Source organism: Cydia pomonella, chromosome 20 (genome assembly GCF_033807575.1).
Source record: "Cydia pomonella isolate Wapato2018A chromosome 20, ilCydPomo1, whole genome shotgun sequence".
Taxonomy (NCBI): Eukaryota; Metazoa; Arthropoda; class Insecta; order Lepidoptera; family Tortricidae; genus Cydia; species Cydia pomonella.
This window is the reverse complement of record NC_084722.1, coordinates 9,046,693-9,062,585: the sequence shown is the minus strand read 5'-3', so window position 1 is coordinate 9,062,585 and position 15,893 is coordinate 9,046,693. Positions and strand designations below refer to the sequence as shown.

At 39.2% G+C, this 15,893-nt stretch overlaps 1 protein-coding gene across 1 annotated transcript in view; it reads right to left on the bottom strand.

The window, feature by feature from the left end:
* Positions 1-99: 99 nt before the first annotated feature.
* The window catches only part of LOC133529194 (nardilysin-like), a 35,751-nt gene continuing 19,957 nt past the window's right edge, over positions 100-15,893 (bottom strand). The window contains exons 9-24 of the mRNA XM_061866850.1: positions 15,059-15,136; positions 14,040-14,180; positions 11,843-11,972; positions 11,055-11,313; positions 10,124-10,258; positions 9,439-9,487; positions 9,036-9,137; positions 8,517-8,650; positions 7,720-7,849; positions 6,713-6,817; positions 5,766-5,909; positions 4,529-4,665; positions 3,514-3,658; positions 3,271-3,333; positions 2,875-2,976; positions 100-1,736 (exon numbers count right to left, since the gene is read on the bottom strand). Coding sequence (XP_061722834.1) covers positions 1,536-1,736; positions 2,875-2,976; positions 3,271-3,333; positions 3,514-3,658; positions 4,529-4,665; positions 5,766-5,909; positions 6,713-6,817; positions 7,720-7,849; positions 8,517-8,650; positions 9,036-9,137; positions 9,439-9,487; positions 10,124-10,258; positions 11,055-11,313; positions 11,843-11,972; positions 14,040-14,180; positions 15,059-15,136 — 2,055 coding nt within the window. The 3' untranslated portion in view covers positions 100-1,535. The remainder of the gene's footprint in view (positions 1,737-2,874; positions 2,977-3,270; positions 3,334-3,513; positions 3,659-4,528; positions 4,666-5,765; positions 5,910-6,712; positions 6,818-7,719; positions 7,850-8,516; positions 8,651-9,035; positions 9,138-9,438; positions 9,488-10,123; positions 10,259-11,054; positions 11,314-11,842; positions 11,973-14,039; positions 14,181-15,058; positions 15,137-15,893) is intronic.

Here is a 15,893-nt window from a genome sequence, read left to right as displayed (position 1 = left end):
CGTGTTGAGACCCGATAAAGTAAGTCTAGGATTGATAAAAAAGTTGTAGCTGTTGTAAAACAGTTACCATATATTGTAATATAAAAAAAAAACATCTAATCCAACAAAACGAGTTTTATTTGTTCCACATCATTATTTGCAATAACTATATTTAAATACAAAACTTATTTACATTTTTTTCCTGCACTGCTACAGTAAAGTAGCACATAAGTATTTGCAATTTTTATAAAATAATTTATATACATAGCATTATACTAATATTTTTTACAAAGTAATAAAATAAGCCAGCAAATATATAAACAACCAAAAACTAGCCTATGTGACTATCTATGATATATATACGTCTGCAATAATGCAACAAGCCATATAAGACCTCTATTTTAAATTCGCATATCGATGTCAAGTACTTCATAATAGTGAACACAATTTTATAAGTGCACCTGTTACGCCCTTAGCTTACATATTTGTCAATAACATTATGATTAAATAAACAAAAATATTATTACAATCAGTAAAATTGATTCTGCGTTCAAAACAAAATATAGCTAATAATGATTTTGAGTATATTGATATAATAATTCAAGTCTAGTTTTTTTTTCTTTTTCTACTTGGAACTCTGAAGATCACAAGCTTCAAGTCCGAATATTTTGTCATTTGTCATAGTTATAGTAAGAACGTTATTTTACGTATTACATGTAATGGCTTGATTTTAAATAGCCCTGTATGTACCATTTATACATTTCATGTTTACATATTGCACTAAGATATCGGCTGTCATACGCACTAAGATAATATAAATTAATATTTTATACTTACTGTATTTTTTATGCTGTGGAGACTTTAAATGGGCACCTAAGAGGCAACCGAGGTTTAAAATTGACTTCCATTTATATGGTATATATATGAAAGGCCGCTTTCGATTAACGTGGAGTGGACTGCATAAAATTTACTTCACAAGTAAGTTTCCTATAATAACAATAAGTTAACGAAGGTCTGGGAACTCGCATGTAAGTTTCGTAACATTGCGGTATTTTTCATTTGACCGTATTCAGTATGGTTGGTTTTTCCCTTCATTCAGTACGGGAGGCAAGCTTTCAGTAGTAGGGTCAAAATTATTTTTGTTGTTTTGTTTTTTGTCCTCCAAAAATGACTGGAGTTTTTTGTATGGGGCGCTAAATTTCATACGTTTTGATATTTCTCAAGAGAATTATAAACTACAGCTATATGCAATAGCACTGATTTAAAAAAAAATATTTTATAAAAGACAAAAATAGAAGCGTGACAGAGTGGTCAGAAACAAGACAACGAAAATAATTTTGATCTAGTAACCATACACAATAGCACGGTTTTAGAGAGTAAGATAGGAGCCGAAAAAAAGTTCAGTTCTACTATGCTTAAGTGGTCGAAAATATAACAAAATTCGAATGGATCGCGGGAAATGAATGATATGTGACTGAGAAAGTATAAACTCTGGCTGGAAAGAAAACCAGACGGTTCCCGTTCGGGCGACTTACATAACGAAGCCCCCCCCCCTCCTAGCAGGTGGCGAGCCGCACGAGCGGCACGGGCACGAAGGGCAGGCGCTGCTTGAAGGCGCGCACGTCGGGGATGAGGTCGCGGACGCTGTCGGCGCCGTCGCCCGGCTCGGCCGTCGTCACGATGCGCAGCGCGTAGCCCACCGGCGCGGGCGCGGGCGCTGTCGTGTTGTTGGGGGTGGCGGATTTGTGACCTACGATCTGGAAATGTTTTTCCATTTTATTGTATGGTTCGAATAAAAAGGATTTAGGTCTTGTGGAGGAGTACCCCCAAACCAAACCGGGACCGAACCTCTGGAGTCTTAGTTTGGGAGATCTAAGTTTCCAGCCAAAAATACGAGTGTAGGGGTTCAAATTTAAAATTTAGTGTGGTCGGGAGCGTAGAGGGTCTAGCGGGGCTTCAGCTGGCTTCCTCAAACTTCAACAAATGTGTCAAGATGATAAAGCAGCAAATTTGCCCACATAGAGATATTGCACGCACGAAATAAAGCACGAGATGATTACGAGAATAACGTAGACACCACGACAATAGTTATTTTTTAACACAATTTATATTTAATAAATCGGATGAAACTAAAAAAAGTGGTGACTTGACCGTGACATCACTTGTGTAGTTTTCAAAACTGATTTGACTAGTAAGAACGTGCCCCATTGATGTCTACTACTGCTAATTTAAAATGGAATGTAAATGTATTGTTTAGGAGGTTCAAATTTCTTGCACTCTCAATAATATGCACCTCAACTTAAGGGGCTACCAGGCCAAATTCGCTCCTTTTACGTCGCTATAGCATGATTAAACGTTGTATAAACAATAAAGTTCTTTCCTTAATTAGGTCTACTGATATTTCAACAAACAGTATCACTAGTTAATATTTTTTTCCGAGAACCCTTTTCTCGAGTTAAAATCCGTATAAACTCCCTCATAATGCAACACTTAGACATGAAACTTTAACCAATAGTGAATTACGATTTACACTTCAATGACGTCTGCCGATTTTGCAATTATATAAATAGTTTTTGAGAAATCGATACTATTCAAGTTCGTGCGTTGCCCCGACGCGCGGGTCCCGGCGCGGGCGACGCGGGGCAGTCGCCGCTTGGCCGTCGGACGGGGAAGCTGTGTCACTGTGACTTTTGAGAGTTTTGAGTTTAAACTGAGCGAACGGACGCAATAATTTGTATGCTTGTGGAAATTAAATTGTACAAGTAAAAGTGAATAACGAGGGAGTTGGAACGCGTGAGGTCATTCAGATAGGGGACGGCCTTAAATCGCTGATGACAATCGTGCTTCATGTGGAATTCGTTCGGCGTATGTTTATTAAAATGCTAGTTAAAGTACCTGTATGGAAAGTTTCCTGAATTTCGACTTGTTTCCGGTCGAGAAGTGGTTCTCGACCCAACTCTTGAGATCTGACAGCTTGATTTTTTCAATGGCCTCCGCCTAAAAACCAAACACATGATTACATTAACCATTAAATTGTACTGCGATTATGTCAAACTGAATATTATTATAACGACTTATTTCGTTGTATTTACTGTTATTTAAATTGATGTGAAATTTTATCGTTATTAATAAAGTTCGTCGCAGTTCTAAAAACTCACAAACCCATGAATATTATTATTTTTATATTAAAAATGCAACCCATTCTTTAGTTAACCGAGATTAATTCTCCAATAGTAAAAAAATATAAGCATTTAAATCATGCTATTTTTTCTGTAAGTATATGTATCACACCTCTAGGAACAGCCTTTGGAACTGGTATTCCCTGCTAACAATTTCTCTCCAATTCCTTTCGACCTGAAATAAATCATACATATTAAATTTTTCATAATTAAAAAAAAAATGTACGTGTAGTGTCGCTTGTCTAGTGGATTACTTCTATGACAGCAACACTTTTTTAATTATTTTTTATTGCCTTGCACATTTTCACCTTTTTCTACCAAGTATTAAGTAAGTAGGTAAGTTTGTTGTTGTTACCTCCTCTTTGAGCTCGTAGTCGGTGGTATGCTTGAGCTGCACCAGCGAGCTCTTGGTGGCTTGGAGAGTCTTCTCCCCGAGCCGCCGTACGTCGCGTGAGAATTTCTTCATGAACGCCTCTATACGGCTGTCCACATGTGAAACACTGACAACAAGAAAATTAATTTTAAAAAAATAGGTCGTTGTAATTTCGTTGTAATGATGTATTAACTTAGCCAAATAAATTTTTGAATTTCGTTTAAAAGGCATAGGTAACTTGGTAATTAATGTCATTTGACAACAGACATTGATAATGTAAGACTTGTTAGATACATGTTGCTACAACTGTTTTTTTTTTTTGCAATAGTATTGATTCTGTTATTGTTTCTATTTCGAAGCATGCTAGATTTGAATCAAGTTAGATAAACGAGTAAATATTAACACTTAAATAAAGCAATTTGGGTTACATAAATATCCCTACAACGGCACCGTTGAAGTATGGATGGTGCTTTGCAGAAAAAGTTCTTAAAATGCGTATTAGGTTTTCATTAACTTTAATATATAATTTTAGATAATATATAGTCTTAAATAATAGGGAAAATTACGCGAAACTCTGGTAGTGGCGCCCCCGCCACTATCGTAATCCATCACAATCTGAGAGCCTACCGCGAAACAAGACAATCGAAATTCCGTTATCCAACCTCTCTATCAATCGCATATTCGAGCGATAAAGAGGCAGATAACTAAATTTCGATTTTCCGGTTCCCGGTAGGCCCTTTGTAAACAAACTGCCTTGATTTATCAATGTCTTATTTTATTATCTGTGAAAACTTGCCAAAAAACAATTTAAAGCATGTATAAGTTATCTCTCTCTCTATTCTATTCTATTTTGCTCTAGTGCTGCACTCTGGCGGCAGAACATTGCAGTAATACTCCCTATTGATTAATTACTAAAAAATCTTGAACAGTAACACACTTTGAACCTTATCTCCTCGCAGTAAGGCATTGAACGGTCAGTTCTACGAATCAATTGTACCTGAACTTGTCGGCCTGCGTGTTGACCGTGACGCTGACGCCCAGCACCCCGAAGGTGTACCGCATCATGCTGAACACGCTGTACCCCAGCTGCTCCTTGGTTCGCAGTACGTCGAACACTGGCTCTTCCATCACCATCTGAAAATACATCTTGATTACTGCTTCAAACGGATTAAAGGTTGTCAAATGCTTGTGAAGTTCTAAAGTAGAACTAATTGTAACCGCGGCCGGTAAAACGTCCCACTTTGTCGCTTGCCATAACGCCGAGATTTGCTTGTATCTTTATACGAATAACCTTTCAAGGCGTCCTTATGGCAAGTGACAAAGTGGGACGTTTTGCCGGCGGCGGTCACAATTTTAAAATGAACACGCCAACAAGGACTAGATAAAACTTATCTAAAAACAAAATAAAACTTATAAAGAAAATCCATCGAATCCGAATGCAGATAATTTCACACTCGTTATATTCCGAACGAAAACCCTGCCATATACCACACGGTATATTATGACAGCAGGGTAAAAATATTGGCGGGGGTTTCTACATTTGAAGATAGGTTTAGCACGAACACGAAAATGATAAAACATATACTAAAATTAGTTTACTTCATAATAATATGGGCAAGAATTTGATGTGTCATTTTATTGTATCAGCGACCCTCATTTAGAAATCTTGACAAGAAGGATCAAACTTTACTGGAAATATGTAAAGCTATATTCGATGACGTTTTGCTGTCATCCCCCATCAAACAACACACGGCTATGTCTGAAACGTGTGAAGAGTCTAAAAGGGATAGTGTAAGAATAGGGAGTATTACTGCAATGTTCTGCCGCCAGAGAGCTGCGCTATCACATATCCTAAAATATTCTAAACCATAGAGTAACAAACATACTATGCCTTAAAAAGTTTTTGTTTTCAAGATTTGTTTACAGAGGCCTATCACGAAACGCGAAAAACGAAATTTCGTAATCTGCCTCTCTATCGCTTGAATATGCAATCGAGTGATAGAGAGGCAGATAACGAAACCTCGATTCTCGTGTTTCGCGGTAGGCCCTCAGTATGTGCTAAAGGCGCCCTCTACGCAGAGTTTTGCGTAATATTCCCTATAGGTACATTAGAAAACATATTAGAAATTGGGTATTGAGTATATATAACTTTTTTTGTATAAAAAACTCTTGGCTTTTGGTGAAGTCAAGGTAGTTTATCACAGGATGCTGTATTATACAGTATGAGAGCTCACCATGAGAACTTCGAGTGTGGCGGTGTCTTCACGGGTGGTGGCCTCCCCCTGGTAGTAGTTGGTGACGATGCTGTTGGTGGATTCGGTGTTGAGGCTCATCACGCGGATCTTCTTCTCGCCGAGTGGCAACTGGTGCACTTGTAACTGCAAATTGTACTTATATTAAAAACAATCCATTAACGCAGCCCCGTACAAACTTTCATATATATATTGCTTCCCCTTAGAAGACGACTGAGGAGTTATTAAGTTCAACTTAAAAGCAACGAATGTCAACACAGGCGTCGAAAATCCCTTAAGAGTCCCCGGCAAGCTCAGCCGAATTCCACCTCCATACAAACGGAGTTTCGTTCTCATTTTAAAACTACGGGTTGGATTGTAATGAAACTTTGCACACATATATGCTAATTACAGGACTAGATATACCTTATCCTATTGTAAGTATAAAGATTCAGAGAGCAATCTTGCTAGTCGTTTCAATATGAGAGTTATGTGACTATGTTTGTATGAAGAACTGAGCTTTCTGGGGGCCCTTACAACATGTTTAAAGTTATTAGTTTAATTTTATTTTATTTATTTATTTCAAAAGACAACAATGGTCCATAATGGTTAGTAACATTTAAGGTTTAAAACTAAGTGTTAGTAGAACAAATACAAAAAGAAAAGCGAAAAGTACAGCAAGCAGTTTAAGCTTGACAGATTATTTTTATGGATTTGATTGTTTACCTTGTATTTGGGCGGCCTGATCTCATATATGGCTTTATTTTATTTGGGTTATGGTTGCATAAACTAACTTTGATATACGTGTACGCATCTTTCTTGCAAAACCCCCAAATAAATTAAAGGATCCTCGAAACAGATCGAAATGTGTGCAACGATAATTATCCCATTACATAAGTATCCCATTAAAAAAATATTACCTCAATAGCAATAATTTGTTATATACTCACATTAGGAAGCTCATTTTCAGCAAGTCCTTCCCATCGGATCGTAGACAAAACATTGTCCGATATCCGAATGGCTCGGTCCCACTCAATGTTGCCTTGGATCAGCACCTGTCCAACGAGACAATAGTCATGAGTCGATGATAATATCTAGTAGTCATTACTATGCCTAGTCAGTCTAGGGTATTCAGTAGCAATGTACTAGAAAAAGTTGTCTCCTCTCTTCCCGAAAGTTAATTTCAGGGACTCGACCACCCTTTAGAAAAAAAAGTCTTTAACTGGCTTAGTCGTTTATGGAATAGTCCCAACGATTTGCTCTCCCTTTGAATTGATTACCCGTTAACTTTGCTTAGCTCTATAGGGTTTCCCTTTCAGAGCCACCACTACAAATGAACACCTCTTCCTAATTAAAAAAAATTATGACACCTGCTGTGCTGTCAACGCGCTAGATATCCGGTCCTTCACTTTAAACATAAATTAGCAACATTAATTATATTTTCAAGAGAAAGTTGAAAATGACATATGCATTATAAGGGATACACTTTTAAGAGGTTAGCGCTTAGGAACGGGTATCAGACATTCGGAAAGAATACTGCTTACTCGTATTATGAAGCGCTTTAAAAGCCGAATGAAAAGGTTTTAGAGAGCAAAAGCTTTGGTAAGCAAAGCCTTAGGAAATATCCCGGTATCCCCATCCAAAACCCTCGAAGGGGATACCGGACCGGTCCCTAGACTTTATTTAATGATACTGGAGCCTAATTTCTGGTTGTGGCTCTACCGCTATAACGACGCTATATCAGGTCTGCAGAGATCAAGATTGAATTCTACATTTTAAACTTTTAAGTCGGTTTATGGAAAATTTAGACCCCTTATTATCGCTTATTATGTATATATATGGCTTATAACCTATTAAAATCTTTGGCACTGGTTTCATCAACGTTTTAATTTTCGGGAAAACAAAGACAAGTAAAAACCTAAGTCTGTGTAGAAAATGACCAAAGTGAGAGTCTAACCTGCAAGTAGAGTTTGCTAAGCAACTGCTTGCTGAATTCCTTCAGTTCGTCTAAAGTGACGTTGTGCACAATGGACGCCTTGTCTCGCGGTGAGATATACGGCTCGAGCAGTATGTTCATCCGCACATCTCTGTAAAAAAAGAAGTTTCATCTCTACCCATTCGAAAAAAGTCAAATTCAAGGTTATTGTGACTAATTGACACCTCAAATCATCCAGCGATTATATTATGGTAGTAGTATTTTCTTCGGCGATGCGGTATCGTAGCGGTAGGAGTTGACGGGTGATGAGTAAGCTTTTATCTGATTGGCGAGATATGTAAATGTTCGTTGATGATAGTTTTGTATGGTAATGCGAATCATGGCGCCTGTACGTATGAAATTTGTCAATGAATAGAATCAGGCGTCGCTTTGCGGAAATTAAATTCATATTAATTAAAACAAAAAATATTACTTTGCTAATCCGCGAAAAGATAACGTGCTAGTCAATCAGTACTAACCTATACTTACTTCCGTATTTTTAAATGCAATGAATATCTAGGGATTCCTCGTAGAGAGGCGAATCACCTGTCAAATTTTGTACTTTCGGTGGTGGGTTATTATATTTATTTGCATATTTATTTTTGCGGTGGGAGGATGGGAACATTAATTGCATGTAAAAATACGGAAGTATAAAAGGTTGGCACTGATTGACTAACATGTTATCTTTTCGCGGATTAGCAAAGTAATATTATTCGTTTTTTTAAATTAAATTTGTCTTCTTTCATAATAACAAAGTCGGGTAGTGAAAGTATATTAACTTGGCGAGCTTGTGCGGCTTGATGAGCACGTTGTGGTAGGAGCGCGCGCGCACGTCGCGCACCGCCTCGAACAGCGGCGCCGGCAGCGCGCCGCCCGTCTGCGGCATCTCGCGGGTGATCAGCTCCACCAGCAGCTGTATACAGACACCGTATTTGTGGTTTATACACAGGAGCCTGATTCAGTCTACTTTTTGAATTTACACTCCCAGCGACCCCCCCGAGGGACTGATTATTCACGGGTAGGGCCGGTTTTTTGGATATAATGACTGTACTAATAAGGAAGGTGTCTTTTTAGACCCGGACTACTGGGTCTAAAAAGACACCTTCCTGAAAAAGATGGGTTAAATTTAAAATAAGGGATACCTCCCAATAAATTTACTATAAAATAAAATGACAGCTTAAATCTGCCAATGTATTTGATAGGCTAAATTGCTACCATATCACCATATAAAATAAAACCCTGGGCAGAATAAAAAATCTATAGACAATGTAAAATTATATACTAATCGAATGACTCACGTGTAAATTTTGACTGTACCCGGACACTTTGAGCGTCAAGCCTTTGTCGGAAACGTATAGTGAGTGCGAGAGGTCCGCCATATTTGCCGGATAAACTTCTTCCTGAAAATACGTACTAGACATTAAACAGGTCAATAAGTGATGTGTTCCCATTTGTCCCCGCCGGGCACAGGTTGCAATAGGTGCTTCATATAAATCATTCCTATCAGTCCGCGCCTCATGTACGGTAGCCGTCATGTAGGGCGTTAAGTAGTAGGGAATACATAATAAGTAAATCACTTCTACCAATCCAAAGTGATCCTAGGGGCCTTCCTAAATTTGATATAAATGAACAGTCATCGTAATTTTTACAGCAACTTAACATTCGTAGTCCTCACATTATTACACAAAAAAAAATACTCACTTTGAGCCCCTGTTGTAAAACGTCCGTCCACAAATCCAGAAGGCAAGCGCTGTGAAAATATCGGCATGTTTTAGTAGTTATTGGGCTATTTTCATAGATATTTCAGTTCGAACGCAAAAACCATGAGTTCGGGACGCGTGGTCAAGCGGGGTCAAATTTCTATTCCGAGGATCTCGTGTTGGAATTGAATCAATGTATTTTCATTATAATAGATTTCTTGATTATAGTACGTTTTTTTAACACTAGAAAGAAGGTAAGCGAATTTGACGTATCTTTTTTTTGAAAAATAAATCTCGTCAAATATGTCACAATGATAAATCAAATCATTTACAATATTTTGCTTTAATAAGTTATAGTTACTGATTTATAAAAAGCGTTTTTCAATAAAAAGACGTCAAGATTGTTTACCTTTTTTCTAATGCTAAAAAACGAACTACAGTTTGTCAAGGATATTAAGTTACACCTCTCCATATCGAACTCAAATCACGTGAAAATGTATTCCTTAAAATAATAACCAGCGCTTTATAATTGATATAATTATTTACGTTTCATATGATATTTTCTAATCGAAATTGCGTGATCTATAAAATCAAGAAAAGTTGACTTTACAAACATTGTGTATGTAATCACGGGAATTATCATTAGAGAGCAAAACGGTTTATAATTTGTATTCTAGACTACTCACTCTCTCGGAGACTTCAGGCTAAGTGGCGTGATGAAGTAGAAGTAGAGAAGCGCGGTGGGGAAGCGGAACTTGAAGTCGGGCTTGTACCACAATTCCATGTGCTTGTTCTTGCGGAGCAGGTTGGGCTGGTCGAGCCTGCGAATCAATGTGGGCCTTAAACGCTGGTCTTTATGATTCAATATTGATTGTACGTAATACATATCCCAAATGGACGCAATCCCCAGACGATCACCTTTTATACAAAATAATAGTCATTAATTTCATTGACATTCTATTGTGGGTTGGAACGTTTGTGCACAACTGTTATTTGTGTTTTTTAAGAAGTCAACTAGTCACACTACAATATAACAAATTATAAACTGAAATAGATTTCATATAATTCCTATTTCCTTGGTCTGAATTAAAGATTATAATAATAATATAATATAGAAAACGTGACGAAGCTCTCCAGTGTCTTCACCATTGCACCTTTTGTAAGTTAACGTTAACACATTGCAAGTTAGAATAAAAGCTAAAAGTAAAGTATCGGGCGCCACGGGTTTTTCCCACTAGTTACCACCAAGTTATTACCAGTGGTAACTACTGGGATTTTTTTTTTAACGCTAACCAAATTTTGGTGGTAACTACTGGGAAAAAATTGTCATCTTTTACCAGTGGGAACTACTGGGAAAAAAATTCCCCGTAGTTACCACTGGTAACAACTTGGTGGTAACTAGTGGGAATAACCCGGCGCCACAGTGGCGTCAAGGCGCTCGCGTCTTAAGACGCACCCACGAAAAAAGTCGGTACTTTTGGCGTGTTTGTATGTGTTGCGCCTATACGATTTCTTTAAATGTGCGCGTAAGTGTTCTGGGGCTGGGCGCCAATGTAACATAGCGTATATTTTATCATTGTTATTTGGTTTTTTAAGATATATAGTATTAGTTTTTACCTGAAATTATTGACAGTGGCCATGAGATCATCCTTAGAAAGTATCGTCGTCTGTTCCCCTCTCTTCTGTGTCCTCTTGTAAATGTCTTTAGCAGAGCTATTAGCCAGATCTATGCCGAGTTCCTTGGCCGCGTCGAGGTAGGGCTGCGGCGGCGGCGCGAGCGAGAAGTCCGTGGTGAGGTACACGTTCTTGTCGGGGATGTGGAACTGGCTGTACGGCGCCACGTTGAGCCAGCGCTCCAGCCAGGCGGGCGGAATTGCTAGTAAACGAAAATATACCATTGAAAATACGTTCGAATAGCATATTTTAAAGACTTCCGCCGATGAAATAACCTGTTTTCAATGTTATCGGTTATGCAAATGTACCGGTACACTAAATTCGACTAAATTTAGATTTTTTTTTTCTTAAAATGTATGAATATGGAATAAGAAAATTAAGTACTATAGAGACCGTGCGTTTGAATCGAAAGCGAAAACAATTCACGCTTCTAAGTAGGTGCTGCCCCCTACACCTCAGGCTGGCCCTATTTCGCATAGTAGGGTCTTCTATCTAGTGGCTTAAATTTATAAATGGAAACTTGATATAATGTTTTGCTCCAATGGATAGGGGGCTTCGGTGCTGCCGTCTAGTTCATGTGCGCTCCCTATTAATGAGATAAAGTGCCTACCTACCTGTGTGTACCTGTTTGGTTACAAGGTACTTGACTGTTAGAGAGAATGTCACATGGCATTAAGTTGGCCATTTGTAATTTGTGCAAAAAAGTAAAAATAACTAAAGTCGTTCCATACCTTCCCTGCGGTACTCTGTACCGAACCACTTCTCCTTGGCGTCGTACTCGATCTTCTGCGAGTGCTTGTTGGACAGGATCATGATGTTCACGCTGTCGGCGCTCATACACTCCAGTACCTCACGGATTCCCTGTAACATTACTTCCATTAAGGCCCCGTAGCTTCGTGTTCTTCTCTCACTCTGACTGAGCGTAAGCGTGAGCGGAAATCATATTATTGAATTTAAATTTGTTGTAAGTTTTAACAAAAAAATAGTAATCGACGAGTTTCTTCAAAAATAAAATTGCGCATTTTTTAAGGCAATTTTCATATTTTTCGCTGTTGTGCATAAATTGTTAGAAGTATGTGTTAGACCTATGTTCGTGATTTATTTCTATCGAGCGAAAGTCAAAAATTCAGGATTCGAATCGCTGAAGACACTTGATACAATCCTCAAGATTGCTAATGACATTTTTAGCAAACGTATTGTAATAAAAAAAAGCGGTACGATTTTTTAAATTACGCCGCTTTCTAACCTACAGCACCTAAAGAGGGCAATATTCCATGTGATCGTCCATACAAAAAGAGAAAAGGTTTTTCCACTTCTAAATATTTTCCATTCTCCCTGTTTTTTTAGAATGTTATTTACACAATTAAAAACTAGGTTTACAGGATATTCTATTCTTCCCTTATTTTAGTTTAATGAATGGTATAATAATGGTATTATTGTAATCATGGTAACAATTACAGGCACTCCTGCCCTGATAATGTTCCTAATTAAGCAGTAAACGTACCTTAGGATCATATTTGTAGTAGAGGCGGTCGCCGGTGATGTAGTGCTCGGGCGGGTAGAAGTGCATGTTCTAATAAGCAGTAAACGTACCTTAGGATCATATTTGTAGTAGAGGCGGTCGCCGGTGATGTAGTGCTCGGGCGGGTAGAAGTGCATGTTCTAATAAGCAGTAAACGTACCTTAGGATCATATTTGTAGTAGAGGCGGTCGCCGGTGATGTAGTGCTCGGGCGGGTAGTAGTGCATGTTCTAATAAGCAGTAAACGTACCTTAGGATCATATTTGTAGTAGAGGCGGTCGCCGGTGATGTAGTGCTCGGGCGGGTAGAAGTGCATGTTCTAATAAGCAGTAAACGTACCTTAGGATCATATTTGTAGTAGAGGCGGTCGCCGGTGATGTAGTGCTCGGGCGGGTAGAAGTGCATGTTCTAATAAGCAGTAAACGTACCTTAGGATCATATTTGTAGTAGAGGCGGTCGCCGGTGATGTAGTGCTCGGGCGGGTAGTAGTGCATGTTCTAATAAGCAGTAAACGTACCTTAGGATCATATTTGTAGTAGAGGCGGTCGCCGGTGATGTAGTGCTCGGGCGGGTAGAAGTGCATGTTCTAATAAGCAGTAAACGTACCTTAGGATCATATTTGTAGTAGAGGCGGTCGCCGGTGATGTAGTGCTCGGGCGGGTAGTAGTGCATGTTCTAATAAGCAGTAAACGTACCTTAGGATCATATTTGTAGTAGAGGCGGTCGCCGGTGATGTAGTGCTCGGGCGGGTAGAAGTGCATGTTCTAATAAGGAGTAAACGTACCTTAGGATCATATTTGTAGTAGAGGCGGTCGCCGGTGATGTAGTGCTCGGGCGGGTAGTAGTGCATGTTCTAATAAGCAGTAAACGTACCTTAGGATCATATTTGTAGTAGAGGCGGTCGCCGGTGATGTAGTGCTCGGGCGGGTAGTAGTGCATATTCTAATAAGCAGTAAACGTACCTTAGGATCATATTTGTAGTAGAGGCGGTCGCCGGTGATGTAGTGCTCGGGCGGGTAGTAGTGCATGTTCTAATAAGCAGTAAACGTACCTTAGGATCATATTTGTAGTAGAGGCGGTCGCCGGTGATGTAGTGCTCGGGCGGGTAGTAGTGCATGTTCTAATAAGCAGTAAACGTACCTTAGGATCATATTTGTAGTAGAGGCGGTCGCCGGTGATGTAGTGCTCGGGCGGGTAGTGGTGCATGTTCTAATAAGCAGTAAACGTACCTTAGGATCATATTTGTAGTAGAGGCGGTCGCCGGTGATGTAGTGCTCGGGCGGGTAGTGGTGCATGTTCTAATAAGCAGTAAACGTACCTTAGGATCATATTTGTAGTAGAGGCGGTCGCCGGTGATGTAGTGCTCGGGCGGGTAGTGGTGCATGTTCTAATAAGCAGTAAACGTACCTTAGGATCATATTTGTAGTAGAGGCGGTCGCCGGTGATGTAGTGCTCGGGCGGGTAGAAGTGCATGTTCTCCGCCAGCGACTCCACGTAGTCCGCCGGCTGGGACTCCTCCTCGAACCGGAAACTTGTTTCTTCTATAGTCTGAGGAAAGGAACAGAATCATTCATTTGGACCCGGGAATGTCCTTAAACTACGTCCAAAAGAGAGGTATGGGCACTGTGAATGTCATCTCGCTTTGTGTGGTAGGGCACAGCGCAGCGGATGTCATTCCAGATCTAGAGCGGAGCCCAACTGGGAACTAGAACCTAGTGTTGTATTCCTGCTGGTGAGTAAGGTTGCCAGAGCTCAACGAGGGTGCGGAGTGGGGTTGGCAACGCGCATGTAACTTCCCTGGAGTTACCGGCGTCCATAGGCTACGGAGAACGCTTACCATCAGGCGGGATGTATGCTTGTTTGCCACCGACGTAGTATTAAAAAATCATTGAAGATAAGACATTTTACTGATATTTGACTGAATAATAAATTATTGTCAAAACTATCTTTTTTCTTTTACGGACTGTACATTTCTTTCCACATGCAACTAAGACTCATCGAGACAATTCTAACAAACCCACAGAATTAGTTTGCGTTGCTTTATTACAGAGTTCCCATGACCACCTCGTACCCACCATCTAATAGACCAAAGACCAAAGGCCAAAGGTATAGCAGCATCGTTTCGAGCGATGGCGCCATAACCTTTAGGTAGTGCCCGGTAAGATGGCGCCACTTTTTGATATTTATAACTTATTTATAACAAATTGAACACATATCAGTTAAAGAATAAGGATCAAAGTCAAATGGCGTTCTAAAAGTTTTAATTATGTGTCGAAAGATGGCAGTAAATTTATGTCGCTACAAAGTTTTCTTGGACATTACACCTCTATTTCAAATTCTCTTTGCTAAAGCATTGTTTCTATTACGTGGGAAATGACAAGAAATTTATTATAAAATAAATAAATAAAAATACAAGCTCCGCTTACCTTTATTTCATCGTAAATTCGTTCCGATGGTCCCAAGTGTTTCAGCATGTTTATATATGAGAATATGGCTTCCAAAACCTGTAATAACCATACATTACTCAGGAGTTAGGTCAAGGGTTATGGCATGCCTGACTTTAAATTGCCAAAAAGTAAATTATGGCTTATTCTGTAAATCATAGATCATAAACCGCGGTTTTCTACGAAGGTGCATTTTTCTGGCAAAAGTGCTGCGAATGCGCCCGTGGGCGAAAAGATCGCATGTTACGCGAAAATGATTCGTGAATGGATGTGTCCCAAGTGTTTCAGCATGTTTATATATGAGAATATGGCTTCCAAAACCTGTAATAACCATACATTACTCAGGAGTTAGGTCAAGGGTTATGGCATGCCTGACTTTAAATTGCCAAAAAGTAAATTATGGCTTATTCTGTAAATCATAGATCATAAACCGCGGTTTTCTACGAAGGTGCATTTTTCTGGCAAAAGTGCTGCGAATGCGCCCGTGGGCGAAAAGATCGCATGTTACGCGAAAATGATTCGTGAATGGATGTGTGAACGGCTCGCCAGATCTGGACGCGGCTTAAATTCCTATTTAATCCAAAATTAACCAGTGAATTTTTAGCCTGTAGTATATAAAATAGATTTGATGTTAGATTGGGTGAAAATTAAGCGAAACAAAACAAATATAACTCTATTCCGCTAGAAAATTATTTAAACTTCTTCGACCTCAATAAGAACTATTTACTAATTAAAGGAAAGGTAAGATTAGGATCGTGAGCCTTACGAGGTGAAGGCAAATACGAGGAGGAGGTATCTTCAGTTATAGTATTATTCT